The sequence below is a fragment of the Clupea harengus genome, chromosome 1 (genome assembly GCF_900700415.2).
Source record: "Clupea harengus chromosome 1, Ch_v2.0.2, whole genome shotgun sequence".
NCBI lineage: Eukaryota > Metazoa > Chordata > Actinopteri > Clupeiformes > Clupeidae > Clupea > Clupea harengus.
Window position 1 is genome coordinate 30682071 of NC_045152.1, and position 11804 is coordinate 30693874.

Genomic DNA, 11804 nt, shown 5'->3' on the forward strand with positions numbered 1-11804 from the left:
TTATTTCACCCTAATCAGAGGGAAGATCAAGTTTTTCTTTTGGACTCGACTGTAGTTCATTCGTTCCTTCTCTTGGACTGTCTCTCTCTTCGTCTTTCGCCCGGTTTCCCTCTCTCACACATATACACTCTTTTCTCTCAAACACTCACTGACACACACACACACACACACACACCCTTTCGAGCTGAAATAGCAGGCTAGCTTGATAGCTTTACAAAGTCTCCTCACTTTATACAAATCATCGTCAAAATGGAAAAGAATCATCAATAAACAGGATTCAGGCGAGTACATATTAAATCACTGTTGATCTGCGTCTGTTTTTTTTTGTTTTGTTTTGTTTTAAATCCATCCATGTCATTTCAAGTCAATGCTAACGAGTATTGTCAATGCTAACGAGTATGAAGTCTGGTCTCATTTTTCCAGTAGCGCTGATGAGGACTATAAGACAGGTCCTGGGGTAGTTTCTCTCTGACAGTAAACTGACACTGGACATGACTGAGGGTCTGAAGATACATGAAGAAGATTCAGAACCTGAATCGGAGTCCGCAGATATGGTCTCCTCAGGCCCAGCAAGGCTTGGATGATTGACATGCGTTATACAAACATGTCAAAAGTGCAGTTTGTATAAAGAAGGAAAGATAAAACGAGAGAATAACAACACACCCACACACACACACACACACACACACACACACACACACACATCCAGATGTCTTCATTGGACACAATGTTGGGTCGTCTGCAGCGAGAGAGGGGGTGCGAGTCCTTCATGTCATCCGGATATATAGGCACAGCAGCATGGTAAGAGTATCTGTAACCCCCCCCCCCACCACCCCACCCATGGAAGAGCGCTTTATGGTCTTCCCATATCCTGACTGGCCAGTGAGGAAACAGCAGAACAGACGAAGCCCATTGATTAGAGGAGGGGGGGGGGGGAGCCCTGCAGTACATTCAGTATAGAGCAGTGCCATGGATCATTTCAACTGGAGTCGGGGGGGGGTCTTCCCAGCTGATTAACAGGAAAGGCTAACATTGGGGGATGGGAGGGGGGGGGGAACAGACACATAGTGTGGGAAAGAGCAAAACAGATAAAGGAGAGAAAGTGGGGGTATTGATGTGGTGGTAAGAGGGAAGTGACAGATGACAGATGACAGATCTCCTCAACCTGTCCAGATTGTGGCAGTGGAACAGACTCTGGTCCCACTCTGACCCTTCAGCCTGCACTGAGGGTACACAGATTAAGACAGGAGGAGACGCGGCAGCATGGGCCTGTCCGAGCCCTTTCAGTCAGGAGACAGTTCCAGCCAAGCAGGATTCTTTTGGACATGTTTTCTTCTTCATTCAAAAGGATTAAGGATTGACATTTTTTTGTGTCTACACAATCATTTCATCGCCTTCATTTTGAGTGTTCCTACGTGGGTCTGGGCCCGTATCAGACGAGGCCTGCATTTCTGCCCTTCAGTGAGCCTGTCCTGCAACACCCTGAGCAGTGCTGCAGGGGGCGCTGTGGCCTCCACACAAAAGGCCAGGGATGGCATAGATTTCCTTCTTGTGTTCTAGGACTTCGGGTGACCACCCCACCACCACCCCTCTCTCTCTGTCTCACTGAAACCAGAGCGAGAGAGAGACAGAGCGAGAGAGAGAGAGAGAGAGAAACATCCACCTTGTGGGGAATGTCGAAGAGGATGGAGGGTGGGGGGGGGGGGGGGGGGTTCGGGGTAGAGATGGGGCTGAACCGAGGAGAGCCCAGATGGCAAGAGACCGGCGCCAGCTTTATTTGGGGGTGCCGGGTTTCTTGGGGGTGCCCGGGCGCTTGCTCTGCCACAGGTGGCCGGGGATGGTGAAGGCGTCCACGCTCATGGACATGGTCTTGGACGGGATGGCGGTGAACTGCTTGCGGTCGGAGCTGTACTTGTAGATGGACTCCACCATGGCGGGGCTGATGAAGCGCGGGCCGATCCCCGTCAGCCGCATCATCTCCTCCGTCTCCGGGTTCATGGTGTACACCGCCCGGAACTGGCAGCTGTTGTCCCGGAACAGGATCAGGAAGTGGTTGGCGTCGCACTTTTCCATTTCCTGTGAAACGGGGGACAGGGGAGAGGAGAAAAGTAGTTTAAAAAAGGGGGAATGAGTGGAGATGTCTGTGGTGTATAACAAGCAAAACGCAGAGGTGGAGAAAGGTGGACGAAGGTGGGACAATGGACAGACCAAAGCTGATCAATGGTAGGGTCCCATGCACCCTGTGTGGACAGATGAACCAAGTGGGGACATATTTTCTGCTTTAAAGCACACAGCAGTGCGTGGACATGTTTGAGTGTAAAGACCGAACGAAGCCCCCCAGAGGTCACGGACTGGTAGGTCTCTCACCTCCACTATCTTGTTTTTGATGGGTTCGTTGACCTTGCCTGCCAGGCAGCAGCGGGAGATGGCGTTGTGGATAATGAACTTGTTGGACTTGAAGCTGGGCTCCTTGTACAGTTTGGGGCCTGGAATGCACCATGACACGGCATTGAATTGGGTAGCTTCCCATATGCATATTTCAATTACAGTCACATTGACACAAATGAATCATGCTCTGGCATGACGTAATACTAGTTACACAAATTCTCACTAATTACCACTGAGTAGCTGACAACTCACAACAGCCATTAAGGCAATTTGAAGAAGAATTTATGACAGTCACCTGAATAGGTGATAGCAACCCTTCTATAGACAAAACCTTTAAATTGACATGCACTTTGTCCGTTGTTTAGGAAATCAGCTTTTGGCTTGAATCAACAACATATCCGTGTTTGTCATAAAAGAGAAGACACAAATTGATGAGGTGACAAAAGTAATAAATGTAATTGGAGTCTCTCTCTCTCTTTCTCTCTCTGGGCAGTCTCTGAATCTCCTGGCTCTCTGGTACGCAGAAGGATGAGAAGCAGCGAGTGAACCGTACCGGTGTACTCTGGAATGGAGGCAGGGGATGAAATGGTGGAGGCGTTCTCCCAGTCCCTATCTCCGTTGTGGCTCGTGAGCCGACCCGGTGACATCAGCCTCGACGGCGAGTGAGAACGACTGCAGGGGAAGAAAGACAGAAAAGATTTAGAAAAAAAAGGGAGGACAAATTGAATTATCCGACATTTGCGCGAATGCACTGGAGGCTTGGACTTGAGGTGGTGCTCACCTAGGAGATTTCCTGACTCTCAGCGTCCCGCTGCTACCCGTGTCGTTGGCCATAGAGGACAGGTTCATAGTGGATTGAGAGTAGACTTTGTTCAACCTGGAACCTACCGGAAGAAGAGGAAGCGTATCATATTTAACATGATGAATAACCCCCAAAACCCAGCGGAAAAAAGATAAGAAGTGTGGGAGCGTAGAGTAGCTTAGCGTCATACCCAGGAAGCCTTTGGAAGGGCTGCGCGAGAGGGCCGAGTCATCGTGGAAGACGGTCTTGGGCCGCTGCTTCTTGACGTCGCGCACGGTGGTGGGCTTCTGCCTCAGAACCTTGCCCAGGTCGTCCATGATCTTCAGCTGGCGCCGCATCTCGTACTCATTCCGCGTGAAGTTGCCACGGCGATGGGACGGGGCCTCGGGCGGGGGCGTGCGCAGGGGTGGCGGGGTGCTCGGCGTCTGCGGTCGGAGCTCGTCTCCTGACGCTGATCGGCTAAAAGGTGACAGAAACGAACTGCCAAATGAGAAATCGCCACGGCTACATATGGTGCACAATCTGACACCCTGCTGTGTAGCAAATGATCAGAGTGAAAGTCATACATTTTCACATCAAAAGTGTTATAACAGATTTCCATCTAGGGTTGGCAGATGCACAAATCCTGACATTTTGTTTTTAAATGCATTTAATAAACCCTCTTCAAAACACAGCAATAGAGATGGAATTATTAACCAAAAGAAATAATCGAAACAATGCTCTACTCGACAAACATTACATGATTCAGGAAAGCATCATAACTGATGTGCAAGTATTATGATGATTTATAAAGTACTGTAATGGGTGTAAGGAGCTGTGGAGCGTATGTGCATGTGTATGTATGTGTGTGTGTGTGTGTGTGTGTGTGAGCCTCACCTGGCCTCCCTCTCCCTCTCCTGCTCCTGTCTGCGTTTCTTCAACTCCTCGGCTCTCTTCTGCTGTTTCTCCAGCAGGGCGGCGCGCCGCTGGGCCATCTCATCCTCCGGTCGAGCCTCATCCTGCTGCAACGCGCCACATCACACAGGGATGGGGTTTATACAACCACATTACCATATACACACACACAAACACAAAGACACACACAAAGGGAAACACACACTGCCAAACAGACACACACACACACTCGCAGTCAATGGGGCGACGGCTGTCGGTCCACTGACCTTGAAGAAGAAGCCGACCCCAGACTTTAGCTCCGGCTCCGTCTGGTCACTCATGGAGTCGGAGAAGGGGTCGTTGGACTGGTCGAGTTCGTCTTCCAGCCCTCTCAGCGAGGACAGCGAGATCTCGATCAGGCTGCTGCGCTTGCCGTTGAACCCGGCGGCCGGCACGTCGCTCTCGAACGAGCATTCGGAGGGCGCGCCCGAGCTGCTGCCCCCCTTCGTGGACGCGCCCTCCAGCTCCAGGCTGAAGAGGCCGTGCTCCTCTGCGGAGCCAGCGTCCGAGGCGAGGTCATCCTGGCCGGCCCGCGTGTGGGGAGGTGGGAGGGCGTGGGCGTGGACCTGCGGGAGGATTCAGGGAACATGGAGGTGCCCGTCTGGCCGAAGCTGAAGGAAGAGGCGCTCTGGTCGCGGCACTGCCAAGGCGCGGTGCGGCGCAGGTGCGGGATGCTGTCCACGTTCTGGGAAGCCACGATCGAGCGGGTGGAGACTGGGACCTTCAGGTCCGCCGGCCGCGACGCGTGGTGGTGCTTTGGGCTCTTGGGGGGCGCCGACTGTGCCCGGCGGTGTGCCCCCGGGGATTTGGGCGGGGTGGTGTGGCTGACCAGCCTCCGCGATGGAGAGGGGGAGGACGAGGCGGAAGGGAGGTCCCGTGTGGTCTCGCGAGACAGGCGGGAAGGAGGCGTTTTGGGGCCAGGGGGGATGACCCAGCTATGGGTGGAAGTGGCGGGCGCAGGCTTCTTCTGCATCAGATGTTTCTGCTGCTCAGCCAGCCGATGCATGTCGGTCTGCAGCGAACTGAGGGCCGCGTTCAGCTTGGTCACGGCGTTGTTGTAGTCCCCGAGAGGAGCCGAGCCCTTCTCCCCAGCCTGTGCAGCCTCCCTGTTCTCCTTCGAGCCTGCGTGCGGCTTCATGTTACCCTCTTCCTCCGCTAGGTGGCGCTGTGGGTGTTTCTGCATCTCTGGCGGCTGCTGCACGGCACGGGACCGGCGGCTCAGGTCCTCCTCTGTGGAGGATGCGCTCACCTCCCCCTTGGTCTGCTCCTCAGCCTCCCCCTCTCCCTCTCCCTCTCCCTCACGCCCCTTCTTTAGCTGCAGGAATGCGCTCTTGCCCAGCTGCTGCCGGTGCTTGGCGAAGATGGCCTCGATGCGCTTCTTCTGAGCCTCGATGGCCTTCCGCTTCTCCTCCAGACGGACACCCAGGTCGGACATCTCCGTGTTTAGGGCAGGGCTCTTGCCAGGGCTCTCTTCGGTCTTCTTGGTGGTCACGTTCGGGGCTGAAGCAGGGTTGGTGGGATCGGCGTCGGGCTCCTGAGGCGTGGGAGTCAGCACCTTCTTCTTCTTCCTCTCGGCGAAGCTGGTCATGCGGACGCCGCTGTCGGGCGTGTGGTCGCCGCCGCTGCTGCTGCTGGGGCGGGGCTTGGAGACCGGGGTCGCCGGCGTGGAGTGGGCGGTCCTCGGCAGGTCCTCGGAGGCGTCCGAGTCCACGCTGCCGTCGCGCAGCACTGAGTCGTCGTCGCGCGAGCCCTCCGACGTGTGGCGGGCGCGGGACGGAGAGGAAGACGACGGAGGCGGCGGCGGCGCGTGAGGCCTGTAGTGCACGCCCGAGCGGGAGGGGGCGGAGCAGCTGAGAGCAGAGGAGGCGGGGCTCCCGTTGTGACGCGCGCTGGCGGGGTCGTCCGGCGAGTGCAGGTAGAAGCCGTCGGGGGCTCCGTCCGGGTGCAGCCGCGGCTCCAGCTTGCCCTGGTTGTGGATGATCTGCAGCGCCTCCTCAATGGTGGGCAGCTCGCCGGCCTCCGCCTCCATCTCCATCTCCGTGTCATCCAGCCCGTTCTCCTCCGCCAGCAGGGGCGCGTCTGGCGTGGGCGTGGCCCAGGAGGCCCGGTGCGAGCCGTTGGCGGGCGACTTGCTGAACATGTGGCCGAGGTCCTCCGGAGGGGTGTGGGGCGCGCGCGTCAGGCCCTTGTTGCCCCGGTTCAGGTTGTCGGAGCTAACGGAGCGGGTGATGGCGCTCACCGACTTGCCCATGACGATGTCCACGTCACTGTCCAGACCGAAGGGGATGCTGAAGGACACGGCGGACAGGGGACGGCTGGAGAGGACAAGAAAGAGAGGGAGAGAGGAAGAGATAAAAATGGCAAAGTTAAAGAATACAGTTGATAATAAATGGATGGATAATTGCATAATAAACACCCAGCACCTCCAGTGCAAAGTGACAGCTATTAAAATGGAGGAGGCAGATCAGCCTTACCTGATTGGTTTCTTTGTCCATGTTCTTCCAACGGCCTCTACATGAGACATTGAGGTAGACTGAGTAAGAGAGCCTGATAAGGATACACATGCACACACACACACACACACACACACACACACACACACAGAAAGACAGAGACAGGCAGAGACAGACAGAGACAGACAGGCAGACAGAGAGACAAACAGACAGAGAGACAGACAGACAAAAACTGTAACAAATGGTGACAATGGATTCAACAAAAACAATGTGTCAAAACAAACAAACATCAAACTGGATACATAGACTGGATCACACACACACACACACACACACACACACACACACACACACACACACACACACACAACTGGGACAGGACTACACCAGCACTTTCGTGCCCTCAAAATAACACATGGACAGACGCAGACAAGCAGGAAGCCTGCTGTGAGGAGATGACATCCCACTCCGCTTACCTGGCACTGGTGACATGGGGGAGGAAATGGGCAGGAAGGGCTTCTTGAAGAGGGAGGGAGAGCTGCAGGAAGAGACAGGAAGTGGAAACAACATCAAATCAAACACACTTCTATCATAATCATATTAAAGAGAGAAAGATGTAGATTGATCTAGAGAGGTCATAAATAAACAAGGGGTTCTTTCAGAGACACAGTAGTTCAAAGTTCAAGTTCAAAGTACTTTATTTGTCATTGTCACAAAAACAACGAGACAGTAGAGGCAGCAACAGACAGCTAAAAATGTGGGTTGCTGTGGACATTAACTGCCACAGCTAAATAATAATAAATAACAATCAACGAATAGATAAATAAATATCCCTGAGTAAATTAAAAAAGAAATATATCCATTGAGGTGCATCAATAGTTGCAGGGTGGAGTGAGTAGTCCTACTAGATTGACATGTACCTGTTACCACTGGATGTCCCACCATCAGTTTTCCCAGGACCATCTGCAAAACACAACTCTTTACTAATAAGGAATAATTACATCCACATGAGATAATGCAGCAGTATTATTGCTACAAACATCAATCAACATCTTCGCCTAGTACACACACACTTACCCTCCATGGCCTGCAGAGGTTGAACAAACTCTGGCTTTTGGATCTCGAACCACCTTAAGAGCTCTGCCAGAAAGCTCAAGATGTTCACCTGGAAAGCAGAGGGAATTAATCCAAAACAAGAGATTGGTGTTCCACACGAGAAACGATAGCACAGTCATTTGCAACACTTTAGATGGCTGAATAGGATATGAAAACCAGATCACCTCAGGCAACCAAATAATTTAGATTACTGAGAGGTCATGTAAAAAAATAACAATAGAAGTAATTTAGAACTTGGCTCATATTGACAACATTGAACACATGAAATGTAAACTATATAACCTCAAAGAATTGAAAGCACTTAAACTATGAATGTCAAAAGAGAGGAAAGAAACTGTAGTTACTTTGCAGCTTTTCAGAATTGCACTCAAAATCTTTAAGCAATATTAAATCAAATCAGAAAGCGTGGGGTGTGGCATGTGCACGCTTAGTCATATCAAATTAGTTTCGTGGGTGTGTATGTAAGGTAGGACTGCAGTGCTGACGACACATACTTGCAGTTCAGGCGGGGCGTAGAGCAGGTCCTCCAGCGCCAGGGGGCAGCAGCTCCTCAGACAGCTCTCACAGAACTCAAGGATCAGCTGCAGGTTGTACAGGCTGTCAGCCACCGACATGGACTCCTTCATGCACACGTCTGAAAGCAGGTCAGACGGAGAGAGAGAGAAGAGAAAGAAAGAGAGAGCGGGAGAGAGAGAGAAGAGAAAGAAAGAGAGAGCGGGAGAGAGAGAGAAGAGAAAGAGAGAGGGAGAGAGAGGCAGAGAGAGACAGAGAGAGAGAGAGAGAGAGAGAGAGAGAGAGAGAGAGAGAGAGAGAGAGAGAGAGTGTGTGAGTGAGTATGTTGAGGAATGCCAGTGTTCAACCAGTGACCCGGTCGGCATTAATAATAGAAAAGGGCCGTTACACAGCAAAGGATCAGATCAGGCAGGGGGGAGGGGTAGATAAGGGTGGGCAAGGCTGGGAGCAGAGGGTGGGGAGGGTTGGGGGTTGGGGGCAGGCTGGCTGGCCGGGGGGAGATAAGAGACTTTACCCTCCAGACGCAGCAGGCCTGGGCAGTAGTAGTGGATGACTGCAGCGATGGCACAGCCGTTGCTGAGATCCTTCACCTCGCTCACCAGCGGGAAAAAGGGCTTCTGCCTGGAGAGCATCTTATCCTTCCTGTACCTTATCTGAGGACGGGGGGGGGAAGAGATGGGGGTGAGGTTTAGCACACGGGGTACAATCCACAGATCAGACCAGAACAAAAGGATCCAAGTTTGTTTGTTTTTTTTCTCTCCATACAAGCAAATAAAAACCACTTAATCCATCCATGGAGTAAAAACAAGGCAGGCAAAATGTGTGGAGCTCAAACTGGTTCAGCTGGTCTTTCAGGCATGTATGCATGTAGTGCAACAAATAGTTTCCCTGTGATGCACATGCAAACAGAGCAGGCGGAGTGGAAGTGGAGGCGGTGCCCATGGAGGGGGAGGATGAACACGGCCGTCGGGCAGAGACTCAGAAACGACAATACTTTCTGAGAAAGCAGAGGAGGTAATGGGAGATAGAGAGAGAGAGAGATATTGTGTGTGTGTGTGTGCGTGTGTGTGTGAGATAGGGTGTAGGCAGGAACAGCAAGAGCATTGTGGGTAGGGAAACTAGGACAGCCAGGTCCCAGGAGAGAGCAGGGCGAGACTTCAGACGGGTCAAAGCGCCGAACAGAGGCGGCTGTGTGAACGCCCCTCAACCGATGCTAGAGTGTGCGCGCGCGCACACACACACACACACACACACACACACACACACACACACACACAGAGCTATTCTCACATGATGACAAGCCAATTAAAAAGGTGGGAACCTCTAAGATCACTGGCATTCTGATATGCTCTTGCTGTTCCTGCCTACACCCTCACACACACACACACACACACACACACACACACACACACACACACACACACACACACACACACACACAATACCTCTCTCTCTATCTGTGAAGGATATCCAGTAGATCGGCTGGATCGGCTAGAGCAGGTAAGATCATTCATCTGTGAGGAGTGAACTAGTGATGGTCCAACCACACGGTCCAACCACCACGGATGCAAATGTTTTATTCTACCTGGCAGACTGGCCCCACTTTCACCCGTCTCACTGGGATAGTGTCTTCCACATCGGATTCACGCATCATTCCAACATTCCATGATGTTCCACAAAAAGGAGTTGAAGTGAGGTGTCGGGGGGGGCGGGGGGACCCAGGGGTTTCATTCAAGCTGTGTGTTCTGAGATATAACGCTACATGCGTTACCATATTGCATACTCACTCGTCTCCTCTGAGCTGCCAACCCTGCAGCCCCATTGGGTCGTATTAGATATCCGACCGGAGACGGGAGCCCCCCCTCAGGCAGAGGAACCCACCCAACCCAACCTCATGCCAGAGCTTCAGCAGAGAGGGGGCAATCCAACAAGCCAGCAGCAGCCACAACAGGAGTAGCAGCAGAGTAGCTTTGAACCAGCAGGGGGCGATAGAGGACTGAAGGGCCTCAGAACAGGACAGGAAATGGAGGCGGAGGAGGAGGAATATGAGAAAGAAAAGACGAGAGGACGAAAAGCAAGACAGACTTACAGGAACAAGTTTCCAGTACCAGCGGGTGGGACACTGTTAGAAAGGAGTGAGGGACAGGCGAAAGAGAGGGGGGGAAAAAAGAGAGGAGAGACAGCCAGGAAGAGAGGAGAGGACAGACATTAAAGCTCATTATGGGGAGGAAAACTGAGGAGAAAGGACAGACTCTGACCTACAGGACTAATCTTAGCAGGCGAGGATCGAGGATTCTGATGGAAAAAAAGACGCATTTGCTTGTGTGTGTGTGTGTGTGTGTGTGTGGAGGTCAGCAGCTGACTGGCATTTGTGGATGCATTCGTAGGAGTTCGATTTAAAAACGATCACCATTTTATGAATGCTGTTAATTAAAGTAAGTTTGTGTGTGTGTGTACATGAGTATGAGTATATACATATATGGGGGGGGGGGGGGGTGTAAGCGTGCGATAGAGAGGATGTGCTTACAGAGGGCTGGACGGGCTGTGGGTCGGAGCTGCTGTCTGAGCTGTGGGCTCCCTCTGTGAGTTCCATCAGCGTCTGATTCAGCTGGAAGCAAGAAAAACACACAGACACACACACACATACATACAGACACACACAGACACACACAGACACACACACACCATGTAAACACATGAAGAAATAAGCCCGCAGGTCTGGTGTGATAAACCAGTGATCCCTTCCTCTGCGTTGACAGAAGCACTGGCTCCAACCCACGGGCTCTAAATCTGCACAAACAGACAGCACACATATGAGAAGGGGCCGCTGAAGCTCCCAGCAGCTGGACCTACCCCGATGACCCACTGGAGCAGGGGCTCCTCCCAGCCGCTGCCTCCTCCTCCTCCTCCTCCTCTTCCTTCCAGCAGCTCAGCTCCTCTCGTCCTCGCAGCACTAACCGTCTCCATGGCACCCACCGCCATCAGTGCGTCGATCAGCGCCAAGTGGGCAGTCTGCAGGAGACACAGGGGGAGGGGGGAGGGGGGGGCACAGAGCAGACACAGTCAGAACCCGACCCAGACACCAGCGCCACAGACATCAGGGCCCAGCGGGCTACTACTCAGCTTAATGGAACAGCGGGGCAGGCCACTGCCGGTGCCGACGTTTGGAGCGGCCCAGGTGGCACAGCAGGCCCAGGCTGGCACACGCTGAGCCTGTGCGTTGGCGAGGCAACACGAGGCGTGCGATACACCCACGTAACACACAGCCAGCAGAGGTCTCCAGGGGCTGATTCTCATTTGGAGGAAAATGAATGTGTGGGTGCGTGACTGTGTGTGTGTGTATGTGTGTGTGTGTGTGTGTGTGTGGGTAGGAGAAAGAACAAGAGAGAGGGAAGGAGAGACAGAGTGTGGGAGTGTGTGTGGGGGGAGGGGGGGTGGCAGGCTGGGTGTCAGAAAGTGGGTGACAGAATAGACTGTAAAAGATAAAAGGACCTAGAAAAAGAGACCACAAACCACAAGGAAAGAGACGGATAGTGTAAGAGTGAGAACAAGAGTAAGACAGAGAGGCATGGATGGTGTGAGGGTGAGAGTGTGAGAGA

The 11804-nt window shown here is 52.9% G+C and overlaps 1 protein-coding gene across 1 annotated transcript in view; it reads right to left on the reverse strand.

Moving 5' to 3' along the window:
- Positions 1-1716: 1716 nt before the first annotated feature.
- The window catches only part of camsap3 (calmodulin regulated spectrin-associated protein family, member 3), a 26700-nt gene continuing 16612 nt past the window's right edge, over positions 1717-11804 (reverse strand). The window contains exons 3-19 of the mRNA XM_042708962.1: positions 11059-11217; positions 10733-10813; positions 10295-10327; positions 8720-8858; positions 8187-8326; positions 7654-7741; positions 7497-7539; positions 7053-7114; positions 6598-6670; positions 4658-6438; positions 4351-4613; positions 4067-4191; positions 3381-3649; positions 3170-3272; positions 2942-3060; positions 2368-2486; positions 1717-2076 (exon numbers count right to left, since the gene is read on the reverse strand). Of these exons, the coding sequence (XP_042564896.1) occupies positions 1774-2076; positions 2368-2486; positions 2942-3060; positions 3170-3272; positions 3381-3649; positions 4067-4191; positions 4351-4613; positions 4658-6438; positions 6598-6670; positions 7053-7114; positions 7497-7539; positions 7654-7741; positions 8187-8326; positions 8720-8858; positions 10295-10327; positions 10733-10813; positions 11059-11217 (3900 nt within the window). The 3' untranslated portion in view covers positions 1717-1773. The remainder of the gene's footprint in view (positions 2077-2367; positions 2487-2941; positions 3061-3169; positions 3273-3380; positions 3650-4066; positions 4192-4350; positions 4614-4657; positions 6439-6597; positions 6671-7052; positions 7115-7496; positions 7540-7653; positions 7742-8186; positions 8327-8719; positions 8859-10294; positions 10328-10732; positions 10814-11058; positions 11218-11804) is intronic.